Here is a 16,358-nt window from a genome sequence, read left to right on the forward strand (position 1 = left end):
TTAAATGAAGCTGTGGCCATTGTAGCCTCTCATTAATTGGAATGCAAAATTGCACAAGTCATTAATAACAGGTTTTGTATGCAGGAGCTTCATAATATTATTATTGAGTGAGATTGGTGAATCACACAAACAGAAACATGAAGACTTACCTTAAAATCCAAATAAAACCAAGCATAAGTATAACTGTACACAAACAGATACATATTACAAAACACCTCCAAGGCTGGCCTATTCGCAATCTTATGGACACCATTAGACATTAAGATGAAGACAGTAGTAAGTGGAGAGCACCATAAGTGGGCAGTGGTGAGCTAGTTATCACCTTTCTGTCATCCCAGTGTTCCAGCTAGGGGTTGGTATGACCATCTTTTTATATTATTTTCCTTGCATCCTCTATACAACCAGGACAATCTATGATTTAGGTCTAAGCACCCTGCCCATATTTGTCATTCTGGGGGACCATAATTAAGGTTCCAATTGCTACCATAGGCTATTTGCTTCATGCATTTCCCAGCAGTTTTGATACATAATGTGGTTATTCCATGGTTACAGGTATTCCAAAATCCCCTAGGAATTTGGTATTTCAACGTTAAACTGCTCTTTTTTTCTTTTATTTGCTTATCACAATATACATATTGCTAAATCTTAAGTACTTTATCTAGGCCTCATACTTTTGAAATACCTACAACAAATACTTTTACATTTGTTTTCCCTTCTTACATTACAAGTCTAATGGCCTCCATTTTATGATCTTAAAACATTTTAATTTGTTTTAACACCTGATATATAGTTTAATCTTGTATAATAACTTTCCCTAAGATCAGGTCAGGGGCAAAGGGTGAACCCCATGTTCACCACTATACCTAACAGCAATGCATCCTGGCTAATGAATCCTAATTCACAGAGGAGGCTGAAAAGCATCTGAGTACAACTTAACTTGTGGTCTTGACTCTTTCACATTTAAAGAATGAGCCTCCGGCTTTGAGCAAGAGAGTTTTGAAGGAGCCAGTTGAAAAGCAGCTGGTCAACGTGCCAGGAGCTAGTTGCTAATTGCAGCAGTTAGTTAATCAATGAAATAACAGTTCAGCTTCTGGGCATAATAAAATGAGATAAAAGACCACTCTGAATTTCCACAATTAGGGTATAGCCAACATTTGACTGGCATTTAACTGCTTGCACCTGTCTCCTTTTGAGGCAGCAAGCCATGCAGTTGCCTGACAGCTATTAACAGAATAAAATAATAAAAAAGGCTTGGGGGGGGGCATAAGATTTGCTATCAGTAGTAACAAAGACAATTTAAGGGAGGGTTTGTTATGTACTTTTGTGTTTGCTTTCAAAACATTTAAATCCAGAGACAGATGGCTTGTACAGTTTTATCAGCAGTTGTGTCATTATGTATTCAAGCAGCCAAGACTGATAACTGGGCTCATGCATTACAGATTGTTTGGAGAACAAATACTTTGAAAAGAACATATCAATAAAGTACTTCAGTGTGGAAAAACTTGATACAGAGATTCCAGTGACATTTTTTGGACAGAAAGGAAACAAATTAATGCAATTATGAAATTAAAGCATCAGGAATAGGTTTTTAAGTGGTGTCATTGTTTGCAGTAATGAAGCAAGTTTAGAAAATCGGATGAAAGCTATTGTTTGGTAGTGGTGAAGGGGAAAGATAATTACCAGTAAGTCAACATTGTGCTTTCTCAATACAAAGCAGCTAACGCTACCATCCTGCATATCCCAACAGGTTCTTTTCCCCATCATACTGTTCATGATTATTTCACTTGTGCCACTGAATACTAAGAAGACTGTTAAGAAGGAATGAACTGTCTTCACAGAGAACATAATTACACAAGGCAGGAGCTGAAGAAAACCATGCTACTGTGCTTTAGTTTTATTGTGCTGAGCTCATATTTTCTCCAAAATTAATTATTTTTTCTTCTAAATCACATGCATCTTGCATAAGGGGATTTGCAGAGCCTCCCAAGCATCATAATGATTATTATGATTTATTAAATGTATTGTGGTTGCATCTAAATGCCCTAATCAGAGATCATGGTACCTATGATGATAGTCACATGTACACATTATAAATGAGATTGTCCTTGTCCCAGATGGAATATACTGTTATTCCCTTAGTGTGGTATTAAAAAATATTGTCTATAATCTGAAATGTACCCCTGGGTGTACACACAATGTAGCATCACTTCAAACAAAAAGTAAGAGGCTGTTTTTATGTTGTGATGCCTTAAAAGTAAAGTATCAAAATGTTATTTGCTGATTAACAATTATATAGAGTCCTTCAAGGCATTTTATCTAATTATTCCATAGTTAATCCTCAGAATTCTCTAGTGAGACTGGTAAACACTCTGAATTTTACAGACTGGGGAAACTGAGTCAGAGAGCATCAGTGACTTGTTCCAAGTCTACAGTGGGAATGAGTATTACAGGAGTGCTCCTGGCTCCCATGCTTGCACTGTGAGTGCTAGAGCCCAAACTCTGCTCATATATTTGCAGATGAAACCCCACAAAGAGCAAGATTTGCCTTCTACAGAGAGGACTACACTCCTGTCAGGCTCGTCTGCATTTGAAATCTATAGATAGGGAAAGTTGAGAACAAAAGCACATCCCTCTTTGAAATGAATTGGATTGTGATAGTCTTTTGGAGAGTCAAAGTAAGAAAATGACATTTGGCTAACCAGAAATATGAGAAGTGCCCCTTCCAAAGTGACCTGAAGAGGAGCTCTGTGTAGCTCAAAAGCTTGTCTCTCTCACCAACAGAAGTTGGTCCTCTAAAACATATTACCTCACCCACTGAGTTCCTCCAGAATAAGTGATTATCTCCGCAGCACCATCCTGTCTCTATTTATTAGACAGCCCCTTTTTCTTAGTAATAGATATTTAAGTAGTACCTTTCATCCAAATATTTCAAAACTATCCACAAACTTCACCAACTTCAGAGGAAATCCATTCTGAGATTAACTGTATTATCACTCTAGGACTCTGACTAAGGAAAGCTAAACACATGAAGTAAATCTCTCCAAGATTAATTTGACATGGCTTATAGGTCCACATGCATAACAGCTTATTACCCATTTAAATTCTAAACTTAAATGATTGCCATATCTCTTTGAACTTTATTTTATTTTATTTAGCTAAACAGGGCAACATAACAGATCCTCTTCATGAGTGTGGAGCTGAGGGTTCTCTTGTTAACCTGCTATTACACTGCAAATTGGAAGCCCAGGGTGCATGCACTGTATTTCTTGAACTGTGTCACTCTGTGGTGAAGGCTTTTCTTTGTGTATTGAAAGTTTTAATCTCTGCCAAACCTTTCCTCTTTGGGTCAGCAAGATAGCATTTTACTGTGTGATCAGGCTGGTTGGAAAGAGTTTTGCCAATTCTACTTTCTTCCTGTGAAAATGGGAAAAACCTAATTAAAATTACATTTCTGTTAGCAGCAGAAAAAAAAATCAGTTTTTAACCTATAGATAACCTTTGGAAATGTTAACAATATACTGGGATTGCTTCCTTTACTTACTATAGGTTTTTGTACTAAATACTTGCCTCAATTTGATTATAACTGCGTAGTGCCGAATTCAAAGAGGGGCTTTATAGAACAAGAATCTCTCTCTTCCCATGAATTATCACAGCTCTTATTTTAAACCCAAGATTATTGGCTCTCCTTGAAAATTTGTGCTAAACTTCTGCTTTGCAATCACTTTTTTTACCCTAAATTATTGCAGAACTGATTATTTCATTTTATATTGCCCCAGTGTCATTGGGTATATATATTTCTTAAATTATTCCAATTGCTTGTACAAGGATTGCAGCAGCTTCCAGTCATGGCTCACCTAGTTAAAAAGACATCATTACTTTTGCTGGCCATAGTACCCAGAATCTACTGTTAGGCTATGTCTACACTACAGGATAATTTCGAATTAACATAAACCGGTCTTATAAAACAGATATTATAAGGTCGATTGCACGCGGCCACACTAGGCACATTAATTCGGCGGTGTGCGTCCATGGTCCGTGGCTAGCATCGATTTCCGGAGCGTTGCACTGTGGGTAGCTATTCCGTAGCTATCCCATAATTCCCGCAGTCTCTCCTGCGCCTTGGAATTCTGGATTGAGATCCCAGTGCCTGATGGGGCAAAAATCATTGTCGCGGGTGGTTCTGGGTACAGCCTCACCCATCCCTTCCTGAAAGCAGCAGACAACCATTTCGCGCCTTTTTTCCTGGCTGAACTGAGCAAACGCCATAGCACAGCAAGCATGGATCCTGCTCAGATCAATAGCGCAATTGTGGACGTTGTAAACATCTCGCGCATTCTCGTGCAGTCTATGGTGAACCATGAACTGCAAAGGCAGGCAAGGAGGAGGCAGCTACGGCAGCGCTGCGACGAGAGTGATGAGGACATGGACACAGAATTCTCCCTAACCGCGGGCCCCTGTGCTTTGGAGCTCCTGCTGGTAATGGGAGAGGTTCTACCCATTGAACGCCGATTTTGGACCCGGGAAACAAGCACAGACTGGTGGGACCGCATAGTTTTGTGGTGTGGGACGATTCGCAGTGGCTGCGAAACTTTCGCATGCGTAAGAGCACTTTCTTTGAACTTTGTGACTTGCATTCCCCTGCCCTGAAACGCCATAATACCAAGATGAGAGCAGCCCTCACAGTGGAGAAGTGAGTGGCAATAGCCTTCTGGAAGCTTGCAACGCCAGACAACTACCAGTCAGTCGGGAATCAATTTGGAGTGGGAAAATCTACTGTGGGGGCTGCTGTGCTGCAAGTAGCCAAAGCAATCATTAAGCTGCTGCTACGAAAGGTTGTGACTCTGGGAAACGTGGAGGTCATAATGGATGGCTTTGCTGCAATGGGATTCCCTAACTGTGGGGGGCGATAGATGGAACCCATATCCCTATCTTGGCACCAGAGCACCAGGGCACCCAGTACATCAACCGCAAGGGGTACTTTTCCATGGTGCTGCAAGCACTGGTGGATCACAAGGGATGTTTCACCAACATCCACGTGGGAGGGCCAGGAAGGGTTCATGACGCTCGTGTCTTCAGAAGCACTACTATGTTTAAACGGCTGCAGCAAGGGACTTACTTCCCGGACCAGAAAATAACAGTTGGGGATGTTGAAATGCCTGTCGTTATCCTGGGTGACCCAGCCTACCCCTTGATGCCATGGCTCATGAAGCCATACACAGGCAGCCTGGACAGTGGTCAGGAGCTGTTCAACTACAGGCTGAGCAAGTGCAGGATGGTGGTAGAATGTGCATTTGGCCGTTTAAAGGCTCGCTGGCGCACATTACTCACTCGCTCAAACCTCAGCCAAACCAATGTCCCCTTTGTTATTGCTGCTTGCTGTGTGCTCCACAATCTCTGTGAAAGTAAGGGGGAGACCTTTATGGCGGGGTGGGAGGCTGAGGCAAATCACCTGGCTGCTGATTACGTGCAGCCAGACACCAGGGCGATTAGAAGAGCTCACCAGGAAGCGGTGCGCATCAGAGAAGCCTTGAAAACAAGCTTAATCACGGGCCAGGGTACGGTGTGACTGCTGTGTTTGTTTCCCTTCATGAACCTCCCCCCTTTATTGATTCCTTGCCTGTAAGCAACCCACCCTCCCCCTTCGATTACAGCTTGCTTAAGGAAATAAAGTCACTATTGTTTAAAAAGCATGTAATTATAAAAAGAGGAAGAGAATTAACAAGGTATCCCGGGTGTGGTTTGGGAGGAGGATAGGAGGGAAGGAAAAGGCCATTAAGCACATTTCAATGTAATGACAGCCTTTTGGTTGGACTGTCCATGGGGGTGGAGTGGGCAGGTGCACAAAGCCTTCCCCCACGCATTCTTACACGTCTGGGTGAGGAAGATATAGAACATGGTGAGTACTGAGGGTGGTTAAACATGGGCTGCAGCGGCACTCTGTGCCCCCGCTGCTCTTCCTGAAGATCCACCAGACGTCGGAGGATATCAGTTTGATCACGCAGCAGCTCCAGCGTTGCATCCCACCACCGCTGATCTTCCTGCCTACACCTCTGATCTTCCTGCTGCCACCTCTAATCTCGAGCGTCTCTCCTATCCTCACGTTCGTCCCTCCTATCCTCACGTTCACTGGCATCTTTCCTGTACTTTGCTACCACGTCCTTCCACTCCTTCAGATGAGCTCTTTCATTGCGGGTTACTTCCATGATTTCAGAGAACATTTCATCTCGCGTCGTCTTCTTCCTCCGCCTTATCTGAGCTAGCCTTCGGGATGGAGTAGGGAGGCTTGAAAAATGTGCAGCTGCATGAGGGAGGGAAAATAGGGAGAGAAGGATTTAAAAAGATACATTTTACAGAACAATGGTTATACTCTTTCACAGTGAACAACACTATTCACCTTACATAGCACATGTGGTTTCACTGCAAGGTCGCTTTTGGAAACTTTTAATATTGAGTGCCTGCGGCTCTGGTGTTACAGATCTCACAGATGCAGGTCCGGGCATCACAATTCAGCTTGCATGCGGTCATGGTAAGCCACAGCTTCTCCAGCTTTCATATACACAGTGCCCTCTGATGCTTCTTTCCTGTTAACAAGCAGCAGCAGACACCAACCCCTCCCCTCCCCAATCCAATTCTCTAGGATTGCTTTACCCCTCCCCCCACTGCATGGCTGGTATCATGGAAGATCACTGCTAATCACCCCGCTTTCTCCCCCTCCCCACTGCATGGCTGGTAGCTGGGAAGATTCCTGCTGGCCAAACGCTAAAAAGCTCAGCACCATTACCCCACCCCTCCCCCCGCTTTGCTACGTGCAAGGAAGACTTTCTTTTAAGCAACAGCCTAGTAGGAAAATGGCCATCTCTGTCCCCTTAATTAAATTCCTTAATTTCAACCAGGTTACCATGAACGATATCACTCTGCTGAGGATAACAGAGCGAGATAAAGAATGGATGTTTCTTGAATGCCAGCAATTACCGGGACCGTACGCAGCTATGCTTTGTCATGCAATGATACCTGATTACTTGCTACATGCATGGCGTGGTAAAGTGTCCTACCATGGTGGACGGAACAAGGCTGCCTTGCCCAGAAACCTTCTGCAAAGGCTTTTGGAGTACCTCCAGGAGCGCTTCATGGAGATGTCCCTGGAGGATTTCCGCTCCATCCCCAGACATGTTAACAAACTTTTTTAGTAACTTTACTGGCTGTGAATGCATCCCAAGCCCTCATGGCAAATCAATCATTAAAAAATGCTTGCTTTTAAACCATGTTTTATATTTACAAAGGTACACTCACCAGAGGTCGCTTCCATGGCTTCACTGTCTGGGCTAGTGGCTTGGGAGGGCTGGGAGGGTAATTCCGTCTGGGTCACAAAAAGCTCCTGGCTGTTGGGGCTAACGGAGTGCTGTGTGCTCGCTGCAAGGTCGTCCTCCTCTTCCTCATCCTCCTCCTTATCTCCCCCCTCTGCTGAATCCTCAGCCATGGTTGAGATTATAACCCCCACCTCGGAATCCACGGACAAGGGGGGGTAGTGGTGGCGCAGCTCATAAAATTGCATGCAGCTCAGCGTAGAAGCGGCATGTTTTTGGCCCTGACCCGGATCTTCCATTTGCTGCTTTGGTTTTCTGGTATGCCTGTCTGAGCTCCTTAACTTTCACTCTGCACTGCACTGAGTCCCTGGTGTGGCCTTTTCCCATCATAGCCTTGGAAATTTTTTCAAATATTTTTTCATTTCGTCTTTTGGAATGGAGTTCTGTTAACACTGAATCCTCTCCCCATATAGCGATAAGATCCAGTACCTCTTGTGCAGTCCATGCTGGTGCTCTTTTTCTATTCTCAGGAGACTGCATTGTTACCTGTGCTGATGAGCTCTGCATGGTCACCTGTGCTGATGAGAGCTCCACGCTGGCCAAACAGGAAATGAAATTCAAAAGTTCGCTGGGCTTTTCCTGTATACCTGGCCAGTGCATCAGAGTTCAGATACCTGTCCAGAGCGGTCAGTGGTGCACTGTGAGATACCGCCCGGAGGCCAATAACTTCGATTTGCGGCCACACTAACCCTAAACCGATATGTTAATATCGATTTTAGCGTTACTCCTCTCGTTGGGGAGGAGTACAGAAATCGATTTAAAGAGCACTTTAAATCGATATAAAGTGTATTGTAGTGTGGACGGGTACAGCGTTAAATCGATTTAACGCTGTTAAAATCGGTTTAACTGCGTAGTGTGCACCAGGCCTTAGATACTAATATGCAAAAAGGGTTGTTCCTGCGCCGGTAACCTCACAGTCTAAGAAAAGATATTCAGAGGTAAGGATAAAGGAAACAATAGTTGACATGTTTTTTAACAAAATGTATCTAAATTATATTTGCTAAAACTGACTCTGAATGCCGCAGATGATTAATATGTGGAACTCACTGCTACAGGATCTCATGAGGACATTAGCTTAGGAAGATTAAAAAAACATTAGGCACATTAAAAGAAATAGCAGCTACAATTAGACTAATTAGGATGATCTGGGGATTTGAAAATAAACCTTCTATGCCACATTTGCTGCAACTGAAGAGACTGAAATCTCCATTTTCGCTACAGCACAAACATTAAATATCTTCAGTGATAATTGCGGGCCCAAATTCACAATTATGAAGGTATCTTTGTGCTGACACAGCCCTGACAGACTGTTTTTTCTGTGGTCTGTATTTTTCTTCTGATTAATGCTAACCTTCATGACTTCAGCATTCATGCCTATTTGGTTCATCTTATTCTCAAAATCAATCCATAATTCCCTTCCTGTCACTTCACTGTTTAATCAAGAAAAAAATGCTTCTTAACTCTTTGATTGTCTGGAGGTCTAGACCAATGATTTGCTCTGAAGTCAAGGAAGGATTTCCCATTGAAGGTCTTCATCAAAATCATCATATATCTAGCAAGGATCATGACGAGGCATTGATCATTAGGTGTATATATTCTCAGATGTTGAGAAATAGGTAACAAAGACATGTGGCAGTTTATCAGTCTTTTGGAACATCATACCCTATATGTAAATCCAGTCTGATCCAATCAGTGATTCAGCTGCAAGTTCACTCACTTAGAGATATGTTAAGACTGGGGAGAAGGTCAGCACTTTCTGGAGATATGGGTGACTTGTCCACGGAGCTGATAGTCAGGCCTCTGAAGCAGGCCAGTTGTGCTCTCCGTAGTGGGTGAAAGATGCAATGGATCTTTAATATGCATAGCATATTACAGACTGCACGGTCCATCGCCTGTGATCTCATATTAATGTGTGTAAGAAAACCATAAAAACACAAGTGAGTTACGGAAAGTTCACATTGTGTGTAGCCTTTGATTTATGTAGTTCTATAGCAAATCTTTGAGATGTGTATTAATGTCCAGTGGGGACTAATGTATTTCATCTATTTGGTGTACCAAATGGTGATCTGTATGTGGCAAGTCAATTTGACAATGGACAATTTTCTCATCTCCTCATTCTGTTTACTTTGTACCACTCAGGTGCTGCAGAGTAGTAGGATCTACACCAGGGATCGGCAACCTCTGGCACGCATCTTGCCAAGATAAGCACCCTGGCGGGCTGGGCCAGTGTGTTTATCTGCCGCATCTGCAGGTTCAGCTGATCACGGCTCCCACTGGCTGCAGTTAGCTGTTCCAGGCAAATGGAGGCGCCAGGAAGTGGCCGCTAACAGATCACTCAGCCCGCGCCTCTTCCCTCAGCCCCCGTTGGCCTGGGATGGCAAACTGCAGCCAGTGGGAGCCGTGATTGGCCAAACCTGTGGACATAGCAGGTAAACAAACCTGCCCAGCCCGGCCCAAACCTGGTGAGCCATGTGCCAAAGGTTGCCAATCCCTGATCTAGACCTAACTAGCCAGCTGAGAATTCTCTAGCATTTCTGCTCCTACATCCAGGGCCACACCTGGAAATTGCAGCGAGATGAGAGCATGCCTGGGCTATGCCAGTTCACCCCAGCATAAGGTCTCAGAGAGAATCTGGGTCATTGTGTTTGCTTATCACTGTTTTTCATCTGCCCAAGTGTTTGCTTCCTTAATAGGGAATTCTTAAAAATTTGATTGGAACCGATTCATATCCGTTGTCTGAGCCTGTTGGCTGATGACTAATTTATCCATCATTCCCTTTTTGAGGAACAGGGAAGTATACAGGCAATGACATAGAAGATGTTTTGATCACAAAAGTCACATTTCACCAAAGACCTTAATAACAGATAACCACTCTCTATTAGCATGCAAGTATATTTTGACACTGTGACATTAACATAATGTCTCTTTTTTAAGTCAGTGGCATAGTTGGTTGTAGGATTAAGAACATTGCAATTACTTTTCCCATTTTAGCAAATGTCAAGAGTACATGCAGCTTTGATAGCAATATATTCAGAGTGAAAGTCTAACACTATTTCTTTCTCTCTTTTTTGTTTTTTTTGTTTTTCGGTCCCCTTTGTTGTCTTCTGCAGATGGGCCTCTTGGTCCACGAGGATTAGCTGAAGCTACAGAGATGTGTACTCAAGAATGCCTGGTTTTGGGTCACTCAGATAACTGTTGGATGCCTCCCAGCCTGGGTCCATACCAGCAGCCAAAGTCTCCTCTCTCCACCTTTGCACCTCAGAAAGAATGGGTTAAGAAGGACAAACTAGTGAATGGACACACGTTGACAAGAACCTGGAAAGAAGATAGCAACAGAAACCAGTTCAGTGACCGAAAGCAGTATGGTTCTGGTGAGGGTCATTTCAACACTGGCAATCACATGACTGACATTCCTTTGGCTAACTTGAAGTCTTATAAACAGGCCTCAGGACCTGCTGAGAGTCCAAAAGAGCACCAGCTATAAGAAATGGCTACTTTGGATCAATGACTTTAATCTACTTAGACTTGCTAATACTGTGCGTGTGTGTGTGTGTGTGTCAGAGCTTTATGTACTGGGTAGACCTCTACAACTATGCTTCACATAGCAGAAATATGCATATCTTTGTGTTAGCCCAATGGAAAGTATAATGTTCTGCAACACAAAAGAGTGTTTCTTCTAGTTGTGTGGTTTTGTTAAATAGACATGATTAAACTCTGCAGAGATCTCTCCAGTTTGCAAATATCCTTTTTGTTTGTTTGTTTTTTGACCCTGGACTGCTGCTACAAACAACAGAAGATGCATTTGGAGAGTGATAGACCGAGAGAGTTCAGTGGATTATAATGATTGAAAAGCATATCCTGTTAGAAAATTGTGCTCTTGCTGTCATTGATCTGTGCTGGGACTGCTATACTTGATATCATACCGCAAACAAAACAACTAAAACTATAAATATTAAACCTATTGTGCTATTAACAACATTAGTGGACACTTGTAAGTCAATCAGTGTTCAAAATACTTGTAAATAGGAACAATTATTACTAACAAAATTTGTGTACTTATAACGTTCACCTAAAAAGGATACTGTAGCATAATTCTTTGTTTCACAGTTGCTTTTTACTTTCTTTCATTTGCTTCCTGTTGTTTTGTTTTTAATTTCAGTGATGATGTTTCTGTGTTAGTAGTCTGTCTGACACACAAAGTTCCAAGGAACTCAAAACACTTGTGTTTAAAAAATAAACCAAACAAAAAACCTCTTGCTTCTGTTTAACAGCAGATGATGCTGGCATTCTAGTAAGCAGAGCTGTTTGCAAATATTAAAAAACAAAAGGATTTACGCAAGGGCTTTAAACTTTAATAACTTTAATTTCACTTCCATTCTGTTTTGCAAAGCAGAGGAACTTAAAAAAAAGAAAAAAGAAGTTAGCTATGTGGGTGGTGGCAAAGGAGCGTCAGATGGCATTTATTTAGGAACCCTGATCAGTTAACTGTCATATCACAATTAATGAAAAGTAACATTGAGCTAATCTGGAGTAGGAGAAGGGAAATTTGGAGAAACAAAATACAAGGATCATTTTCTTTCCAATTGGGCAAGTGTGTGTCTATAGCTAAGACAGTTTGTATTGCTGAAAAAGCGGCATTTGTGTTGATCCTCATCTGCGTTAATGTTGTAGTAACACACGTGTTTTTAGACCATAGCCACAAAATATTTAATGTGTTGTGCCTTCATGATGTAACAGAGCATTCTCCTGGTAGGCTAGTTGGGGAAACTAAGGGTTAAAACTCTAATTATTGCTGTTTAACTGTTTGTTATCATAGTTGGTCAATGCCTGGCAGGTACCGGCGTCATGTCACTTCAGTCAAACCGGCAGAGTGACTCTTACTATTAATAAGATCTAAGTTGCACGTAAAACAAATCCAAATCTGGACATTCATAGGCGGTTTTTGTTAAGGCATGACAGATGATTTAAACAAATAAATAGCATGCAGAAAAAAAATAAGAAAAAAAAAAGAAAAAAAGAAAAGAAAAAAAAAGCCCTTACAGAAAAAAAAGGGAAAATTATCTTATGCCACAGTTGATCAGTCTTAAAATAACAAACTTAGGTAGTCTGAAGGTTAATTTGTTCTTACCAAAAAAAACAAAAGGGTTTTTTTTTGTATATAGCAGTTCACAGTTTTTTTCCTCCACAGTATAAAGACATAAAATGGGTTAGGAGTGCATTGCTTATTGTAGTACTTATGTCAGTTTGTGAGGGGTGTTTGATGACTTTGACAGAATAAATATCTAAACAGTTATTCTTGTTACTGCTTTGCCAGTTCACCGTTATTTACAGTTATTCAGCTCTTGCAATAAATGTTCTGAATTCCTGATTGTCTTGTGTTAGTTCTTGGGCAAATGCCTAAGGGACTTTATTCCCATTCATTTCCTTTGGTGTTGTTGGTGGTTCATTATGAATATATAAATTATTCTTCTAAACATATTCATTTGGTTCACCTAGTCCTGGATGAGGAAGGTACATAGAGAAAATTGCAAACATTTAAGGCCTTATTCAGTGACTCCTATGGTGAGTTGGACTGAAAAAGAGTTCTATAGAACTTCAGGAGCAAGGTACCACTTACCAGGAGTTAAGGGTGTCAGCATCTGCCCTACTTTGTTAGGCAAACCTATGCACACAGAGTAACCAGGAGTCATTGGCAAACGGCAGTAAGGAAGCATTTCCCCATAATGATTAGTAACCTTAGTGGCCACTAAAAAAACCCTGCATTCACGTCATTGCAGTTGTTAATCTTATCTCAGAGTAGTCTGTAGTATTTTCAACTTTAAGTATAGAAGATACCACAGTAATCTCAAAATACTGTGATGTAGTAAATGGGGATATTTTTAAAGATCAGTCACTGTGGTCACGTAATAGTTTTTTGTTGCTTTATAGTAAAAGAACACACTGAGATAAAGGGGTAATGAGAAATGTAACCTATTTTTTGATTGTGCTGACTTTCAAAACCTAGAGATGAAATGAATTGCAAATTAAAAATAGAAAAACTGTTTGAGATCCTAAACATCTCTCAAAATGCCTTAAAATAAAAAATAAGGGCTCTTTCTAAGATGACTATTTGAAAACTAGTTCCTGTTTGCTTACCCATCAGGAACAGAGTTCCCTCTCTGGCCAGTAAGAATTGAGTATGACATTTCCACAGCCAGGTAGGAGCCGTATTCCTTAAACTACTGATACTTCCATAGTTTGTGTTGTCATCAGCTCTTGCAGGAAAAACACAGAAATCCAAGCTAGGATTCTGGCAGGTGAAATAATATATATTTTTTAATTTCACTCTAAACAAGTTACTCATTTGTAATTGTAAGTCTTTAATATATTCACCAGCTTTTAAATTTTAAAAATAATCAGTTCACCATTAATATGGTAATACACTATGTCTTAGTCCCATTAAAACAAATGAGAGCTTTGCCATTCGCTTCAATGGGCTCTGGATTTGGCCCTAAATATGTAGTCAATGAGTACTCTTTTATTTACAACTAATTGGTTGGCTATGTCCCTGTACTAGCACTGTTGTGTAAATCTCATAAATTTAAAACAAACAAACAAACAAAAAACCCAACAATTGAAATGCTGAGAAATTCACTGATGTACCAGACAAGGAGCTCTTCCCCCTCCCCACCTTGCAGAGGCCTAAAATGTTGATGAATGCCCAGAATTATTCAAATGTTTCTTCAGCTTTCATGGCTTGGCACCAAGCATTACCGGCAATAATTGGTGAGCAAGCTGGGCTGTATGTGGATGCCTTGCTTGTGTCAGTTCCAGACTGCTTCCTTCAGTTGGGCAATGTGGATGCGTTTTCCCTCCCCCAGATGTACACATTTAAAGGACTGTATGGAAAGATAAACCACAGGCTGCTTTGATATTTGTTTATTTTTAAGATCAGATAAGTAGGGCAGGGCAGAATCAAGCAGGACTTTAAAGGCACTGACTGAAAGTTTAATTCTAAAGCAGTTTGAGGAGTCGGCAGCCCTGGAGGGATTTAAAGAAGGGGATGACATGGCCAAGCATAACTCTTAGGATGACAGTATGGAGGGGGAAAGTACTACAGTGATGCATGCCACATACGAAGGTAACAAACAATGCTCCCATTGCCATGAGAAAACTCCCATGATATACAGCATGGTCATAGGAAGGACTGATCTTTGGCAGGACAGATTCTCTATGACCACAGGTTTCAGAGTAGCAACCGTGTTAGTCTGTATCCACAAAAAGAACAGGAGTACTTGTGGCACCTTAGAGACTAACAAATGAGAGAGGAATGAATTTAGCTTTCAGAGTAAAAAAAACATCCTAAAGACAACAATTTAATTGTTAGCATTATTCATATTTCGTTGCTGATCACTTTAGCAAATAATGTGTTTATCTCACAATCTGATAGTGCCTCTGGCTTCTTGCCTTGTCCCTCAAGCCCTAAGAGGTTTATGCCCCACTGCCAAAGCCTTCAGCTTCACTTTCCCTCAGTTTACTGACTGCATTTTCTAATTCTGCAAAATTGGCTTTCAGGGAATGTATTCCCCTAGTATAGTTGTTTACTATGCTCTATTAAGTTCCTTGGGGCAGGGACCATTCTTTGTTTTGTACTGCCTGGAGGACAGTGACAACACAGCATAGGGCCAGATTCTGAGTCCATTGGCTTCAATGGAAGCCCTTTAGTGGGTATTGGTGTCTGGCTCATAATCAGGGCTGGCTCCAGGCACCAGCCCGGGAAGCATGTGTCTGCGGTGGCACATGCTAAGGGGCAGCAAAAATGGTAGAGCCGGCCTTGCCCATAATTAGTAAAAACAATAAACTGCAAGTGCTTCAGTGCCCCTAACTATCTGCTTTATAATTAAATTAACAAGCGCATATCTAGCAGCTCATTCTCTTTTTGATCTACCCACATAGCTTCCCTGGAGACAACTGGAACGTATGTGCTGACATGTGGCCTAATTCTGCAAAATGCTGAACAGCTCCTTCAAGGAGCTGAGCACCTTCTCCTGACCTTGCAGTCAATGGAAGCTGAGAACAGTCATCACCACCTTGTAGGAGAAGCTCAGCATCTGCTAGGACTGGGCCCATGTTGTAGCATGTTGTACATTAAGTTTTGAAGCATTAATGCTCTCAGCTAACTGTGTCACTTAATGTAAAAGTCTATTTGCAGCTGTAGTATTTGTACTGCTGCCTGACTGATGGAGTGTAAAGTAGCTCTTTAGCTACCAGACAGGATCTCGAGTTCTGGTTGCCTTAGGACTGGAAAGAATTCAAAAGAAGGCAATATCCCTCACTCTGAACATCATGCTCCGTAGAACACAGCCACTTTGAAATCAATTTGTTGTGCCCAGGTATTGAAACACATTCTAGTAATGCATGACATGTGAATAGATACCTTATTTATTTGTAATGATATATATTTAAATATTATCAAGCACATAATTGCTCAATATAATTTAATGGAATTTTTTGGATCTACGAATCTTGTTCAATGTACTTTAAATTGTATGAAACAGCATATTCTGAAGACAACCCTCACCTTTATTCATGAAATAAAGTTCTTTCTTTTGTGTGTTGTATCCCTGTTTGTACAAACATGCGATGAAGTTAAAACAGCTAAGTACTGTACAGGCATTGTAACTGTTTCTTTTATTGTCTAAATATATGCTTATGACAATTTTAAGTAGTTATCCGAGTTTTAAGAATGTGTCGTCTGTGTTCATTGTTGTCTAGTATATAAGCCCAAATTCAAAGGAAAGTTGAGCCAAGGTAGTTCCTTGTGTAACACTGAATGAATTGTTTAAAAATGTCTAAGCTGCCCTAGTTTGATGTGACCAACACACTTAACCAAGCCATAAAACAAACACACAGTACAATGCTTATGGCTCACTTACCGCAGATGTCACAAATGGATGCATTTTTTTTAGTTCTCATCCCAAGTACTGTGAAACGCCAATGCTGCATGGTCATTGA

The 16,358-nt window shown here is 41.3% G+C and overlaps 1 protein-coding gene across 4 annotated transcripts in view; it reads left to right on the forward strand.

Moving 5' to 3' along the window:
- The window catches only part of PCDH9 (protocadherin 9), a 917,670-nt gene extending 901,670 nt beyond the window's left edge, over positions 1-16,000 (forward strand). For 3 of the 4 annotated variants that reach the window (XM_050947370.1, XM_050947390.1, XM_050947380.1), the window contains exon 4: positions 10,475-16,000. In XM_050947370.1, coding sequence (XP_050803327.1) covers positions 10,475-10,848 — 374 coding nt within the window. In that variant the 3' untranslated portion in view covers positions 10,849-16,000. The remainder of the gene's footprint in view (positions 1-10,474) is intronic. The other variant, XM_050947401.1, reaches the window with a different exon arrangement.
- The last annotated feature ends 358 nt before the right edge of the window (positions 16,001-16,358 follow it).

This window comes from Gopherus flavomarginatus, chromosome 1 (genome assembly GCF_025201925.1).
Source record: "Gopherus flavomarginatus isolate rGopFla2 chromosome 1, rGopFla2.mat.asm, whole genome shotgun sequence".
NCBI classification, from domain to species: Eukaryota; Metazoa; Chordata; order Testudines; family Testudinidae; genus Gopherus; species Gopherus flavomarginatus.